The sequence below is a fragment of the Euprymna scolopes genome, chromosome 18 (genome assembly GCF_053919585.1).
Source record: "Euprymna scolopes isolate OS-2025 chromosome 18, ASM5391958v1, whole genome shotgun sequence".
NCBI classification, from domain to species: domain Eukaryota; kingdom Metazoa; phylum Mollusca; class Cephalopoda; order Sepiida; family Sepiolidae; genus Euprymna; species Euprymna scolopes.
This window is the reverse complement of record NC_136499.1, coordinates 43,858,648-43,875,477: the sequence shown is the minus strand read 5'-3', so window position 1 is coordinate 43,875,477 and position 16,830 is coordinate 43,858,648. Positions and strand designations below refer to the sequence as shown.

At 33.1% G+C, this 16,830-nt stretch overlaps 1 protein-coding gene across 1 annotated transcript in view; it reads left to right on the top strand.

The window, feature by feature from the left end:
• LOC145297602 (gamma-tubulin complex component 4-like) overlaps positions 1–9,237 on the top strand; it is a 58,574-nt gene extending 49,337 nt beyond the window's left edge. The window contains exons 14-16 of the mRNA XM_080143660.1: positions 1,632–1,748; positions 8,744–8,883; positions 9,012–9,237. Of these exons, the coding sequence (XP_079999786.1) occupies positions 1,632–1,748; positions 8,744–8,883; positions 9,012–9,018 (264 nt within the window). The 3' untranslated portion in view covers positions 9,019–9,237. The remainder of the gene's footprint in view (positions 1–1,631; positions 1,749–8,743; positions 8,884–9,011) is intronic.
• The last annotated feature ends 7,593 nt before the right edge of the window (positions 9,238–16,830 follow it).

The following is a 16,830-nucleotide window of genomic DNA, read 5'->3' as shown; positions in this document are numbered from 1 at the left end:
AGAGACCGATGCAGAGAAGACAGCCAGTTGACAACTAGATGCCTTTTGCAGCAGATGGGAGTTGATAGCGACAACGGTTGGACAGTTTTTAGAGTTGACTGCAAAACAGAAATAGAGACGAATTGCGACTGACAGACGACCCTAACATCGATAGAACGGGGAGAAGACACACACGCTCACAAGTCTAATCATCAAATATATGTGAAACGTTGGCATTGTGTTTTTCGTATTTGTTTTACTTTAATATTTCTACTTTGTGAACCCACGTGTGTTCCAATCGACAGTCACCAGCGAGAAAATGACGATTTGGCTATAAGGAACACAGTGAACGAAAAATACCATGACACACGATGTTGGGAGTCGGGGCCACACACATTTGGTTACACAATAATGATCATTTGTCAGTTTTATTGCATGTTAATATGAAAAGGTGATTAGAAGCAATGCCCCATATTTCCTCTCGATTCTGATGCGATTACCGATTTTGTTCTAAATTTCAAATTCCGATAAAATATTTTTTATTTCGATTATAAAATCGTCTAATCGCACTTCCTAAATTCCCCCATAGCACTATCGGAAGCAGTGACAAGGCAAATCAGTTCCTTGACTTTTGTTGTATTTTTATTGTGAAGAGATTTATTAAAATAAAATATAAGAAAAAGACATTATTGAAAAATATACAAATAAAAATAACACAAATAGCCTTTATTTGCACTTTTTAATAACAAAATTTTAAAAAAATAAAAGTTTTTATTTTATTCAAATTTATAAAATTATAAAAATCAGTTTTTTTATTTTTAAAAATAAGTTTTTTATTCGAATTTATATAATAAATATATGTTTATGAAATTATAAAAATGATATTATTGAAATAAAAATAACAGATAATTTGTAAGTGTGAGAGAAAAAAAACAAAGGAACTGTTGAATCTAAAGATCATAACAATGAATTTCAATAAAAATATCTCTGGAAAAAAATGGCCTTATAAAAATGGGACATGAGAAAATAGGATACAATGGCACAAGTGAAAGATATAGATGAAAACCTCACAATGAGTTTTCAAAATCAGCAAGGAAAAACATTAAGAAATTTGTAAAATTAGAAAAAAAAATCGGTTACAGTCAATTAATGTACTTCCTAATTTCCAGCATAGCGCTACCGGAAGCAGTGACAAGGTAAATCTGTTCATTTGCTTTTTTTCTCTCAAGCCTTTTTTTTTTTTTTGTAAAAAGACATTGATTTCCTCATTGTTACTACGGCCATGATGTCACTCATGTAATCTCAAACGTTATTTCCATTTTTAATGTGATCTCTTTTTTATAGTCTATTTTTCCCTACCAGTGACATCATTTTGCATGTATTTGCATACGTGCACCCATGCTATGTTAGAGTAATCATAAATGCCAATTTGAAAAGGAGAAGGGAACTGTTTTTGTTTTCTCCTGATACTTTCTATGCAAACAGAAAAATTTGGGTGAGCATACTGAATTTATGTACGGTGCATCTGATCTCTTACGTGACGAAAATGAAAAACTGCAGACGAAATGTGAAATTGTGATCATCCTTGATTTTTAGCTAGTACTTCAAATAATTGCTGCATTAAAAATTGAATTTTCTTTTTCTATTTTTAGAACCACCTTCTCGACGATCTGCTGTCGACTTGTTTATCATTTTGCAATCTGATTAAGACTACAACTCCAGGAGAACTGAACCCATCGCAGCGAAAACTACTCGCTTCCATCAGAAGAGTAAGTGGTTTTTGTTTTTTGTTTTAAATTTCATTTAAATTTCCATGTCCGCTGCAACATTTCAAAGTACCATGAAAATGAAAGATTCTTTTAGATTTTTTTTTTTCTTTCATGTATAGAAAAAAATTAGAAATGAAAAAGAGTTGTATGATCTTTATTTTTATTATTATTTTCGCCCTAGGCAAGTTGAACAAGCTTCTTCCAAAGGAGGAGATTTCTAGGGAATAACAAATTCACAAGTGATCCCCAGTCGTTTTTTATATTCCCATCAGAGGAGACGACAATGTTAGGTTTTTGCAGTTCTTGCAGGGAGGTGTCAATATCGTTCTAAATGTAGCACCTAATATTCTCAAAAGGTCACCCATCTTGTACTGACCAGGCTCAACATTGCTTAACTTTGGTGATCTGATGAGAAGTGGTGTGTCAACATGATTGTTGTTTATAAGTATTGTTTTTTTTGTTTGTTTTAAATTTTCATCAGATGTTGCTGTTGTTGTCGAGCATCATTCATTCCGAATGGTTATTGGTGATATTTATTTCCTCAGTATCTTTCTGGTTAGATTCTTTCTAGAAAGACATTAAGTACTTACAGGAGGGACCACATGAAGGTTGCTAACATCCGTAAGTGAAAGTGTTTCTGTGGAACTAACTGGATTTGAACTTGGCACACCCAGGTTGTCAGTCTGTCGTTAATCACTTAGCCACCATTACCTTCTGCCAGTGATTCGTACAAGGCTACTGTGAAAGGTGCCAAATTTATATGGAAGCAACCTGAGTAGGGAGTTGGGTAGCAAAATGTGTGTTCACATAGCATTTAGATTCCTGCATGTTTGTACAGTTGGAGAAATAAAAGCAAGTTGTCCGAGGGAAGTTAACTGAGTAGAAAAACAGGTGATGATGATAGCAGCAATTTAAATTTTTGTTCCAATCCAAAATGCCTCCTTTTTTTTTTTTTAAGAGCTGGATTTTCCCCACATTAAAAACCAAACACATGTCTAATTCTGCCCTTGTGGGGAAACAAGTAAATTGGGATACATGTAATTACGTACAGTGTAACCAACAATATCTATATATAAAAAAGCGAAGATGTATGTTCGCTTTTTGTGTATGTCCAAGAAAGGCTTTTTTCAGAGAAGCGGTCGGTCACCTAACAACTTTTTTAAAACTTTTTATATCACATGTAAATCATAATATCTCAGAGTTAACAACGGAGCTCGCCTGTCTATTTAATTTGCTCGACTTCGGAAAGATAAATATTCAACAGTTTTCGCTCGCCACATGTTGGTTAGGCCTTTTCCTATAATGTTTCCCCCTACCCCTAACGTCTTGGTGGACAAAAATAAAAAAGCATTCCCGCACTAAATGAAATGCTACCCCGCAGTCAAAAGTTGACCTCATTAAGTCATTAAAACGTGCACTTGCTAATTTAAGTAATTAAATAAATTCAAACGTGTTTCTGTTAGCATCTCGCGGTGACGCAATGGTTAACGTCACACTTTTTTTTTTCACACTTGAATTTACAACTTTGCCTCAAGGCTTCGGGCTCGATCCTCATACTTACCTACTGAAACATTTTTTTTTTTTTTTTTTTAACCCCCCCCCCCCCCCCCCCCGAGTTTTTACCCAAAACCAAACACACCTCCAAACACCCGGGTAACGCCGGGTACCCCTCACTAGTCTTATGTACAGCAAATAGGTTGATATTGTAACTTCAAAAATTTATCATCATTGCTTAACTTTGTATGTTTTTATTTTAATAAATATCCAAAGAAAATTGTTTTTAGTCAAAATAATAAACAATTTTTAGTCTTTACCCCTTTAAGAGCTGGTTGAACTAATTCGTTCAGTTATAAATAAATGAATATAACAACATAAATAAAGTGGGAATTGATTTAAACACACCTTTTACATATTTATTCAGTATCTGGGTAGATGTCAGATATCTCTAGATTGCAACTGTCTATTGCTTACATTTAGTATACCGCCATCTGTCTCAGAGAGTGAAGGATTTCGTTTGTTGTCATAAACATACTTTTTTCAAGCACTGTGGATAATTAATAATCAAGGTAAGTTTATGAAATACAAAAATTCTCAGTGGTAGTTTAACTATTGAACTTCATGATAAAAGGTCGTTATAGTGAAAAAGTCTTAAAATCATAATATCATTAGCCTTTAAACTAACTAAAATAAACAATAAATATTTTTAATCATCTACATCATAATTCAGGATATAAAGGGTTAAAATCTAATGCAGAAACATAATTTAACTGTTCATTTTTTTTAACTAATTCTTTTTCTTTTTGTGTGTTTAAATTAATCTAAATGAATAAATGCCAAAGTTTTTTTTTTCTACCTATCCTAAACTATATTAACATAAAAATAGATTATGCTTATCTAATTCTGTGAGACAACATAAGATCTTGTAATAACGTATCTATAGTAATCTGTAAACGCTTACAAACATCTTGCTGGTTTTCAGATTTAGTTTTTTTTTAGCTTTGTTCTATTATTAAAAATTAACTCATCCTTTTTGGTGGAGGAGAGGTGTTAGTGTTCGTTCATCTTGACACCATTTCCTCAGTTATTACCTCCTTTGGAGATTATTGTAGTATACGTTCGTTCAGTTCAGTTTATAATTTTTCCTTTTCCAGCTTTAAATGTCTTTGCATTTACTCTCGTAACATTTGTTTTCCTAACTACATCATTAATACTTTACAATGTTGCAGGCATAAAATTCACTTATAAATGATTGCTTTGTTCACTTGTTTTAAATTGGAACTTCTCAGCACACATATTTATTAGTAGTAGCTGTACTTGTACTGCAAGACTCTTCTTGTATTAGTAGTATTAGAAGTACTATTATTAATAGTAGTATTACTACCAATTGATGGGCCATATTAACAACTAATTACAGAAGATTGACATTATCACAGGGGTCGTTTTTTTAAAATTTTTTTTTTTTAAGTTAGAGTTATAAAGATGGAAGTAATACTATTAAAACGAACGACCTTTTGTGCTCCAGAATTTATTTTTCTACTTAGTCACCATTTTCAATATCTGCTTGTCTCACACCGTCAATATCTGCAACAGAGAGATGAAACATTCAAGTCATTAATCCATAGAGTCAGTTATCATACCATTTGAATTTGTAATCCTCTCTGATCCTTTGAGGTGAAATAAAACATGGGAAGCATTACTTTTGCAACATCCCTTGTATTTTTATTTGTACTTGCTTGGAGTTCTCACACAAGCCATCATCAGAAATTGCTCACAGACAGTGTGAGAGACGCTAAAAGGTACACAAATAGGAATTGTCCCAGTCGTGAAGGATTTCTCCTCCACCGAAAGAGAACAAGAAATGGAAGTGCAGCATCCGAAGAACAGATGCTGCACTTTGATCCTGACCAAAAGGCCAAGAGTAGCGGTGAGCCCGAACAACGGGCGTGGAAAAAGAAAGGGAAAAAAGGCAGCTGTAAACGACGAAAGGAAGAGAAAAACAGAAAAGAAGATAAGATCATAGCTTATGGTGGGAGAACGTGATGACGTTAAATTGGCCATGACAGCCCGTGGGTGGCGAGGATACCAATGAAATTCCGATGTACAAAGCGAACAGTGTCGACGAACAGCTGGGCGATAAGTGACCCTATGGAAAAGACACGTGGCCTTTGTGGAATCGGATTCAGCTGTTTTTATGTTCTTTCAAAAATAATTAAGTAGGACATTTCTGTTTTTACGACCTGTCAAGTTCCATTAGGCCGAAATTGAGAACGCCCGAATGCCAACAGAGGAAGAAAGACAGCTCCTTTTTTGGGTATAGGCCGCCTGGCGAAGATTTGACGGACAGCGATCCCTTAATTCTGATTGGCCAACGACCCGAAACGGGAAGAGACCCAGTCCACGCCCCCACAATATAAGCAGCGAGCCTTGAGAGATTGACAGTTAGTTAGAGAGAGCTTTGCTTCCTTGGGTCCGACAAACGAAGATTCCCCCATCGATTGACCCTGTCACGTAGATAATTGAGTTTTCTGTTGGAGAGAGAAGAGAAAACCTCGCAGTTAACAAGTGGCCAGTCCCTAACTAAACAGCTAACTGCGATTGTACTGTTATTGAAATACAAGGAAGTTTGTACAAAAGAAACGCTTATTGACTTGGTCCTTTCAATTGTTTTGCAAGTCTGTTTCAGGAAACCGGCCGTTGACTTCCCCGCCGAGGAAACACCAGAACCGACAACCGGGGTCATTCCACCACTGGACGACGCGCGGGTGACGTAAGTGTCACAAGTGATATTCCTTGGAGGCAGGGTGACAACAAATCTCACCAGATTTCCAGTACTCTCCACCTCTTGTTAACTTTTACAAATGGTTTTGCATATGTTCTAGTTTCCAATCCACAAAATATAACAACAAATTAATAAGGTTAATTGAAGGCATAGACTGATTTATACCATCCAAAAAATTCCAACAAAAACCTAACAGCCAGCCATGGTTCTCCCCTGAATGTGCTGCTGCCATTGCACGCAGAAATCACTTTTTCCATAGCTACCAACGTAATAGATGTACTTAGACTAAAGCTGCTTTCAGGACTGCCAGCAACCACTGTAAAAAAATCCAAAGTAGCTGAGCAGCGGCTTGGTTCCCACCAGTGCTGGCAAATAGCAAACAGGATCTTGAACAAAAGCGTGCGTTCTATCCCAACTATCATCAATGGACCTGAGGTTATCTCATCACTATCAAACAAGGCCAGACTATTTGCCAAGAACTTTGCAACTAATTCTACCCTATGCGACAATGGCCATCAACTCCCTGTATTTCCTCCTATAACAGACAACACGCTATGCAACATACAAATATCTGTGCGTGAGGTCGCCAAGCTAATCAAGAACCTTGATTCCAGTAAAGCAACTGGCTCTAACGGCATTCCAGTTATAGTGCTGAAAAAACTCCAACCAGAACTTGCCCCCATGCTTACAAAACTGTTTAAGCGTTGCCTTAAGGAGAAGTGCTTTCCAACACCCTGGAAAACCTCATCAGTATGCCCTGTATTTAAGAATTCAGGTGATAAGTCATCTCCCTCTCAGTACAGACCAATAAGTCTCCTGTGTGTCATGAGTAAGTTGTTGGAATCCATATTAAATAAAGTAGTCAACCACCTCAACAGAAACAACCTTCTTAGTGACATGCTATATGGTTTCTGCTCTGCAAGATCTACAGCAGATGTGCTAATGGTTATATCACATAGGATTAGTGAATCTCTTGACAGAGGTTTCCTTTCCAGGGCAATTGCTCTTGACATATCGAAGGCCTTCGATAATGTATGGCATAAAGGCCTACTTCACAAGATTTCCAGCTACGGTATTACTGGAAATGTTTTCTCAATCATTAAATCATTTCTCTCTGATAGGTTCATAAGAGTAGTGATTGATGGGCAGAAATCAGAGACCCACAGTATTAATGCTGGAGTCCCCCAAGGGTCCATCCTGGGCCCAACTCTCTTCCTGCTCTACATCAATGATCTCCCAAAACACATACTTAAATCATTCATTGACATCTATGCTGATGACACGACCATCTATGGCAACATATCAAAGGCCGTAAATGACAAAGTTCTCTCTAATTCTCTTCCCTCTGATCTTGAGCGCGTGGTACAATGGGGGAAGAGGTGGCTGGTCACTTTTAATGCATCGAAAACCAAGCTTCTATCTTTACATCATCAACGCTCTGATCCCCATCTGGCATCAATTGAAATGGATGGCTCTCGTCTTGGGGAGGCTCCATGTTTTGACAAGCTTCTGGGTTTGACCTTTACTCCTGATCTGAAATGAAACACGTACATCAAATCTGTTGCCAAGGACGCTGGGAAAATGGTGGGATCCTTCTACCGTTCCAGAAGATATCTCACTACTGATGCAAGTCTCTATCTGTATAAAAGCCAAGTATGTCCAAGGATGGAGTACTACTGCCACATCTGGGCAGGAGCTGCTAAAAACAGCCTATTCTGCCTTGACAGAATACAAAATAGACTTCGCGGTTTGGTGGGGGATGCCCTTTTCTCTTCCCTGCAGCCTCTCTCCCACAGAAGAGACGTTGCGAGCCTGAGGTTGTTTTATTGTTATTTCCATGGCAAGTGCTCGTCTGAGCTCCCATCTCCCCCCCCCTCGCCAATCTTTCACGAGAAACAATAATTTTCCCCACTCTTTATCTGTGCCTAAATCCAAATGTAGATTCCATGAGCAGAGCTTCTTTCTCAGAAGTGCACGATTGTGGAACTCTCTTCCATTCGCCTGTTTCCCACCTGACTACAACTTGGATGTCTTCAAATCTAACATAAACAAATTCCTGACAAACCACCCCCTTAAGTAAGACACTATCAAATCTTCAATACTAATGATTATTACAATACTATCTCATTGATTACTGTACATGCAATAACCCTCATCCCTGAGTGGCCTCTGGCCCTTGATAAGTGATGACCCCTCATGTAAAAAAAAAAAAAAAATACCTTGTTTTCATCATAACTTATTATTGTTATTATCATGATTATTGGTAGCGCTGTGACAACAGCATATTCTTTTCATTGTTTTGACTCTTGAATATATATCCGTACATATCTTATATTTTTATATAGTGATGTGATTCTTGGTTGATTAAGTGTGTCTGTGTCGGATATATACCCGAGAGTCAAAAGAATGAAAAGAATATTCTGTTGTCACAGCCCTAATTGGTAATATTTATTGTATTCAATAGTTCAATGTTGGGGCACAGCATTTCTTAAGTTAATCTAATTTTTCGCCAGGACTGGGTTGGCTAGTATCTAACAAAGTTTGGTTTTACTATAAATTGTATCGTGTGAGATTGAACTTAATTTGCAGATTCAAACCTAACCAACTGTACCCCACCCTCCAAAGATGAGTCTTTAATTTTTGACAAAATTTTGACTTTGGCAAATCTTAACTTATTCTTTGTGTCTTCATCTTGGATTTGTATTTTAAAATCTAGGATGTTCGCAACCAAACCGGAATGCTATTCAGCATGTTGTTGCGTTCACAAACGCATTCAAGCCAACAGAACATTGCCCAGTTGATGCTGAGATTGGATTTTAACAGATTTGTCACTAATGCAGATGGACGTTTAGGCGTGTAAGTATTAAAAAAAAAAAAAAAAAGTCTAGAGATAAATCCACTCAGCTTTCCAATATGTAATACAGACTATTTTCTAATTACAAAAGAATCTTATTTTTATAATGCTTTTTTTTTTTTTTTTCCAGATGGTGAATCTTTGTTCAACTCTGGTTCTTTTTATTCCACTTACTGTCTGTAGATTTCTATTTTTTTATATAAAAGTTAAAGTTGTTTAAAAAAAAAACAACAAAAAACAAAAAAAACTCTTTGTTGACTTTTTAAATAATTTTATATGCAACTAGTAGAGTTACCTGGTATTGTCTATGGTCTATTGCAAAAAAAAAAAAAAAAAAAAAAAAAAATTATGTGTAACATCTCTAAATTAAAACTTCTGCTTTTCTCGTTTTAATGTGGTAAAAGTCATAACCTAAGTCCCTTCCATCTCCTTTATATAATCGATAACATCAAAAATAGATAAAAAAAAAAAAATAGAATAAAACACAAATAATATCCCATCTAACGAAACCAGACCAGGGCAAAAGTAACCTATTCTATTAAAACTACTATGCCTGTAATGTAGTCATTAATATTCAACGGTGTCATCACACTAACACTCGGACCCAACAGATAGTGTCTTGAGAAAGTCGCAAGAAAACAAATAAAAAGAAATTTGGCTCTGCATTTTCTTTTTTCAATTTTAACAAAAAGGCATCATTTCATCTGCCATGTATTTTTAACTAACCCTGCAATCTCGATACTGGCTTAAAAATCTGTCGTAGACTTGGGCCACACATTCATCTAACACCGGCAAATGCCTTTTTCTGGTCCTTGCCACGTGGTGCATTTCTCTCTTCTCTTCCTCCACTATGACGCCAATTTGTGCACTTGTTTAATCATTTACATATGTGTCATGCTGCGGTTACATGTCTACTTATCTCTCCACCCAGCCCATTCAGTTTAGCTGGACATGCACACACACACACAACTCTCTTTTAATTAGTACATAATTTTAGATATTATCCATCCAGTGCAATGATCAAGAATATACTATCTTTATAAATCTTTGTTTTTGGTTCCCCGACAAAAGGAGGGTGGACCTGTAAATCTGCACTTTCTCAATAATTATTCCTTGGAATTTTTTGAAATTTTGCACAAAAACGTTAAACATGGTACGAGTAACAGTATGGATTTTGCGGGAAAACTCCGGTTCCACCCTCCTAGGAGTGCCTTCCAGGTTAAAATTGACACTTGTGCTTATTAAAAAAAATTGATGCCTTGGATTTTTATAAAACTTTCTGAAAAGTTGTAACTGAATTCTGTATAATTTTGTTTGTCTATACTGTGCAATAACTCTTGGGTGTGCCCCAGAGGCTTCTTTAGAGCTAATAAAAACACTCCATTTTTGGGGACTATTTTACCATATTTGTCCAAAATTTTCTGTGTATGTCTATTTAGCAGTTTTGCATGATACTGAACTCAAATTTAAATATGGTATATGGCCTTGGGGACTTTTGGGGCTAAATGGGTGTGGGGTAGGGCGGGGCAATGCTGAACTTAGTCATTTTTTTTTTTATGCCTCATTCACTGTGCACTTACAGGGAACCATGCATACTTCACTTGTTTTACTTTTAGTTGGACCTACATACACACGCAGACAACTGTCCATTATATAATAGATTTTTTTTTTTTTTTTAAACGCTGAAAATTAAGCAAATCAAATATTAGAATAAGAATACAAAAATAAAAATGAAAAGACAAGATTTGTGAATTGGTAGCACACCAGTTTTATTGTTCAATGACGACGAAGCTGTGAGATAATTTGGTCTCATGAGCCAGTTTTTATATTTTGTGCAGCAGTAAAACCAATGCTCTGACACAGCCACATTCTTTACAGCTATCACAGTGAATGCGTTGGTATTAATTAAGAACACGCAAAGACAACACTGAATTGGTGGAGGTTTCTTTCAAAGCACCAGTTCTACGACATGGCTGAATTTCCTCTTGGTTTAAAAAATAAATAAAGAAATAACTGGACCATTGCTTTTCCTGCCCAATTTTAATGTTTATGTTGATAAAGTATGGAAAAAAATTGGACTCTGCCATTTTAAATATAGAGATTCAACTAAAAATAATTCACTGGTGATAATTTGCCCAAACCAGGATCCATTAGTCAGTATGAATTGTTTTTTCTTTAAAAAAAAATAAATAAATAAAATAATTCAATGATCATTACTTTTAAGATCTAGTTTGTGATAATGTGTTGATTTTTAAGTCTGCAATTATTAAATGCAATGTGTGTAATAGAAAACTAATAATGAAAAGAGATTCGCAGACACAATTTCTATTCTGAACTAAAATTTATAAACCCAAATCTTTCCACAAGAAATTGTTAAAATGCTTAAAAAAGAAAGAAAAAAAGTTACCAGAGAGGAGCAAAAAGCAAGACAAGTGAGAAAAAATAATTTAGAAAAGAGATTAACTTGTAACACTGGCCCCAAAGTAAAATGTTTTTGCTAGCATCTCTTTCTATAGAAATTGAAGCAAGTACTAGAAGAATGAATAAATCCAACAAAAATAAGGTTTCTTCAAACAAACTGCTTTTGTGTGGAATTCTTGAAATGAGAAAAAAAAAAAAAAAAACTGATCGGTTAAAGTAATGGAATATAAAACTTTTAGTTTTTATTCTTGATAAAAAGATGACATTGCAAGAAGTGAAAGATCTATGAAGAGATTCAGTGCAGCAGAATGATTTTTATTTATTTTCTTTTTAGAACAGAAAAGTGATGAAGAGTCTTTCAAAACAAAATAAAACAACTGAGATACAGATATTATTTACACGTGTCGAGGTGGTGGTGGCATTTATTAGCAGATATAAAATGGGTCAGTCAAGCAAAAATGACTACATGATTGAATTCATTCTCAAAGATCACCAGAGAAACAAGAAGCCTTGTTATCTTTAAGACAAAGAGAAACTGCAATGGGCACAAAAGAAAACAAAAACATGGCTAATGATTTTTGGAAGACAAAGCTGGGGTTTTTTTTCTTCATTTTTTTGTCTCTCCCTGCAGTGCAAAAGTCACTTTAAGCATAAAATAATAGCTTGCAATAATGAGATTAGGGTATTAATATACAGAGGGAATGGTAGGAGGATCTCATAAAAAAGGCTATACTATCTTCATACAGTGATTGGGCAGGGTTTGTAAAGTTTAGCCAGCTAGTATAGCAGCATCACCAAGGCTGTTAGTGGTGAAAGGAATACTTGATTTCATTATAAGTTGCAGTTCAAACACGCAATGCAAAAATGATTGTCTAATGATAGGATGTTTTTTTTTTTGTTTTGTTTTTTTCTGTTTGCAATAATTACAATTGCGTAGATGTGTTGCTCATAGTTTGACTTGAGATCTGGCAGTTTGCACTTTACTAAGCAGGTTTCACCGGTATTCAAGAAATGAAAAATGAGTTACTTGTTTGAATAGAAGATATAAATAAATAAAATTTTAAAAATAATGACAGAATTTATAAGAAGAGACCAAAAATTGCACATTAAAATAATAAGATTGAGTGAGAAAACGAAAAGAGAATTTTAGACAAATCATGTGCGTATTGTTAAAACAAAACTTGTCTACTTTAAAAGAAATTTGAGGACAAATCAACCTATTCAAATATACACATGGGAGGAAGGAAGTTATGCAAGGATGATATATATTAATCATTTAATTCTGTCAAAACTTTTTCACATTTATAGATTCTCAAGAGATATTTATATTTTGGTTTTAAGCTCTCTTCTAAATATACGTTATTAAATTTTGGTATATAAAAAATAAAGGGGGGGTGGGGGGCTTAAGTAAAAACCAAATTTTCTTGCATTAATTTCATTGAATTAGTGTGAAGAGGCATACACATGTTGGACGGACAGACAAATACTATTATAGACAGAATTGCCCTATTATTAACCATCATAAAGATGTGCTCTCAACCTACTATATTAAAAGAAAATGCTAAACATTGTTGAAACTGAATCAGCCAATCTTTGTCAGTTCTACAACCAAACTTGACTAAGAAGGAAGATGTATAACTTGCAAAAGTAAATAAAAATACATTTCAACAATAAACAAAAAAAGCCTTATTGAAAAGAGGAGCAAAGTGAAACGATTATTCTCTCTCAAAAGTAAATTAAAAAATTAAAAAAAAAAAAAAAGATCAAAAGTTGAAATTTATGTTTGTTTTAATTCCACTTATGAAATAACCCATTTGTGGATTATTCATTTTTCTTTGTTATAAGTTTAAATACTTTCAAATCCTTAATATGTAAAAGTAAATTACTGTGAACTGAAACAACAAATAAAAAGAAATGTGAGATACTGATTTTTTTTTTTAATGGTTCCTGGTTTGATAGAAATGGCAAAAGAAGTTCTAATATTGTAAACGACAGAAAAGGAAACTGCTTTATTTTTTGTTATTTAATAAAGACATTTTTTAACAAATTAATCTTAAAATAAACTTTTAAAATCTGTATGTCTAAACTTTATATATATATATATATATATATATATATATATTTTAAATGCCAGATATAGTGATATATAAAATGAATCAAAATGCATGGAGACATATTAAACGAAAAAAAAAAAAAATCTTTGGTTTTATATAATTTTAAAATGTAAAAAAAAAAAAAAAAAAAAAAAAAATTGAAATTAGTTTATAAGTAATCAGAAAAATAAAATACAACAAAGATGGAGAATGGATTTTGAAAAATGTTGAACGACAATCTTTAGTGTCTCATAATTTGATACTGAAAGTAGATGTTTGTAAGTGGCAGGTTTTGCTTTCAATAAAACTAGTAAACTCATCAATTTATAAAGAAAAACAAATGCACTATCAAAACTATTTGAGATCCACCAATGACTCTAAGGAACTTTCTTTTATAGAAGACTGCTTGAATTTTGAACTTTTTCAAAATAGAATCCTCAGAGCATAGAATCAATGTGCAATGTTTGAAAATGGTGAACTTTACAGCTAACACTAGAAGATAAAGAGTTTATTTAAAAAAATTTTTTTTTTTAATTAGTTTAATTTGAGAAAATATTAATGAGTATTCATAATAAAAAGTGGTTGGCTATAAAGGATATGGACACTGAATGAGTTAAGGTAAAAAGAAAAACAATCTTATGAAATGGGAAGTGTTTTAAAAAGTAATGGTCACAGTGTTGAGTTTTTCTCCTAAAGAACTAGAAATAAAGATAAAGAAATATTCAATTTGACAAGAAATCACAAGAAGTGATGGCAGTGATACTCAGTCAATAGTAGCAATTATTGTTATAAAAATCAGACTCGAGTCAGTAGAATTATGCTTTTATTTATTTTCTTATGGGATTGAACACAACCTAATGTCATTGGTTCAGAAAAAGACAAATGAAATCGACCAAATCTCAAAAATATTACGCATAAAAGCTTTTTATTCAACATTGGTGCATCAAAAGTGATCTAAATTTTTTACCTTTTATTTTAATGTGGATTTTTTTTTCCTTACAAAAGCAGAGATAAAACTTTTAACGAAAAATAAACTTTTTTTATGCAAGAATTAAAACAATAGCAGTCAAGATTTTAATCATGATACCAATTAATTCATTGAATATTTTATAAATCAAACAGTTCATAAAATTAAGGTGCCTATGTAACCACATTGAATCTCAAACGGATCAAAATTTGGGCTTCAGAAGAAAAACATTGAAGTATTGTACTTGAAATAACGATAATTGAATAAACTAGAATTAGGTTTTAAAACTTTGAAGGAGTGAGAGGGATAATTAAAGTATGGTACCGAAAAAAAAAAAAAGAGAAAGAACTATGATCCAATTACTAGAAGATCCATTTATGTAAAACAACTCATCAAAAACTTCTTAGTTGTTATGGAAAATAGCTGTACACAATAATATAAAACATTTAAGCATAATTCTGAGAAATTGGCATGGGAAGGGAAACAGAGAAAAATGTGTTAATAATAATAATGAGAAAGAAAAAAATATCCTTGATAGTAAATAGAATTCTAGTGACAAAGTCATTTTAACAGCAACATGAAACATGTGGGAAATATTTTGCCAGATAAATATATCAAGTGATAAATATATAAAAATTACATATATAGGAAGGATAGAGAAAGAGAAAAAAAATGTTCACCAGAAATCTATATATTTTAATGGCATCATGTAAAATACCATCTCACTGACAACAGTCCAGTTGAAAGCAAATTCACATGGATATTTAAAAAAAAAACAAAAAAACTCCCAATTGCTTAGGGGAGGAGAGGGCGAGCTGAGATGAGTGCATAGCACAATTAAATATGTGTACTTTTTTTTTTTTTTTTCAAATTTAACATTTTAGCCAATTTGAGCATTCATGCAACTGAAAAATCAAAAACAAAATATACAAATAACTTAATTTTATACCGACAAGCTTGGAAACTAAGTTTTGTCATTTCAAAATTTGCTTTGTCAGCACACACCAGACAAAAAAAGAAAAAATAAATAAAAAAAAAATTGGGGGGGGGGGTCAATACTTTTTTAGATTAAAATATAGATTTAAAAATATTTTGAAAGGTTTTATTAGTAACCACCTAAAACTCAAAAAAAAAAAAAATAAAAAAAATAAACACCATTTTTTTATTTACTTTTCATTTGGCTAAAACAAGTAACAAAACAAAACTTGGAATTACACGACTTCAGACTTTAAAAATATACAGATTATTAAAAAAATTAAATTTTGATGTGTTCAATAAATGTTATTTGTTGTATATTTTGTTTGTTTATTTTCGATTTCTCAGCTATTATCTACACTGCATGATTGCTGCTAATTTGCTTTTGATACAAATATTACATTCATGCTGCTAAAATATCAACACATGAAAAATATTTCTATTATTACTGGCCCACAAAAATGAAAATGTGAACATGGGTTTGAAGAAGAAAAAAAAATCCCAGTCTAGCAAACCCAGAAACTGTTGAACATTGACAAATTCTTGAATTTCGATAAACAATGTTAATAGGTAGACTTTTAAAAAATTATCCAGCATCTACTCCCTACAAAAATACATTTTATGAAAAATAGAAACTTAGACACACACACACACACACACACTCGCATGTTAGCATACACCTTTATGCACCACCAAAAAAAAGAAAAAATAAAGTTATTTACAAGTGCACTTCAACTGGATAGCAAAATATAAATTCCTTCACTACTAATAATGAATAAATGCAAGTAGTTGATGCAAACTGCTGCGAAAATTGGGGTTAACACAATGCAATATAAAGATTTTTTATACTTTTGGCAAAAGAAAAAAAAAAAAAAAAAAAGTCATCACACATTTCTCTGACAATTGGATTATATAAAATGTCCAGAGAGTACAATACCATACCTGTGAGATTCAAACACATGAATTGATTCAAGATAAATTATTATTAAATGGTAAAGATGTGAAGTAACAAGTGGTATCACAATAATGGGGAAGCAAAGTCCAAAAACTAGTTGCATTCAAATAAGTTAAAATTCAGAAAACTAATGATATTTAAACAGGCAAATCTCAAAGCCAAAAAGTTAAAAGAAAAATGTCACACGTTTCAGATTTATAAGGGGATGGGGGGGGCATATCTGTTTTTTGTTGGTAATTTTAATACAGGAATGGATTTGATATTTTGAACTTCATAATAGTTGATCAAAGGCTCAATGTTAAAGTTTTTGGTTGTAGAGGTGGTGAATGAAGAGTAACTGCTTATATCTTATATACTCGTTTCTATCAAGAAATAATTTGATACATTTATAATTCTTTGCTTGAACATGAAAAGTAATGTTCTCATGATAGAACATTCAAGCATGCTCATATATTTTAAAACATTTAAATCACCATATTCCAAATAAAGACAGTGTCAAAATTGCTTCCAGCTATAAACAAGTTTAATGTCATTGTGT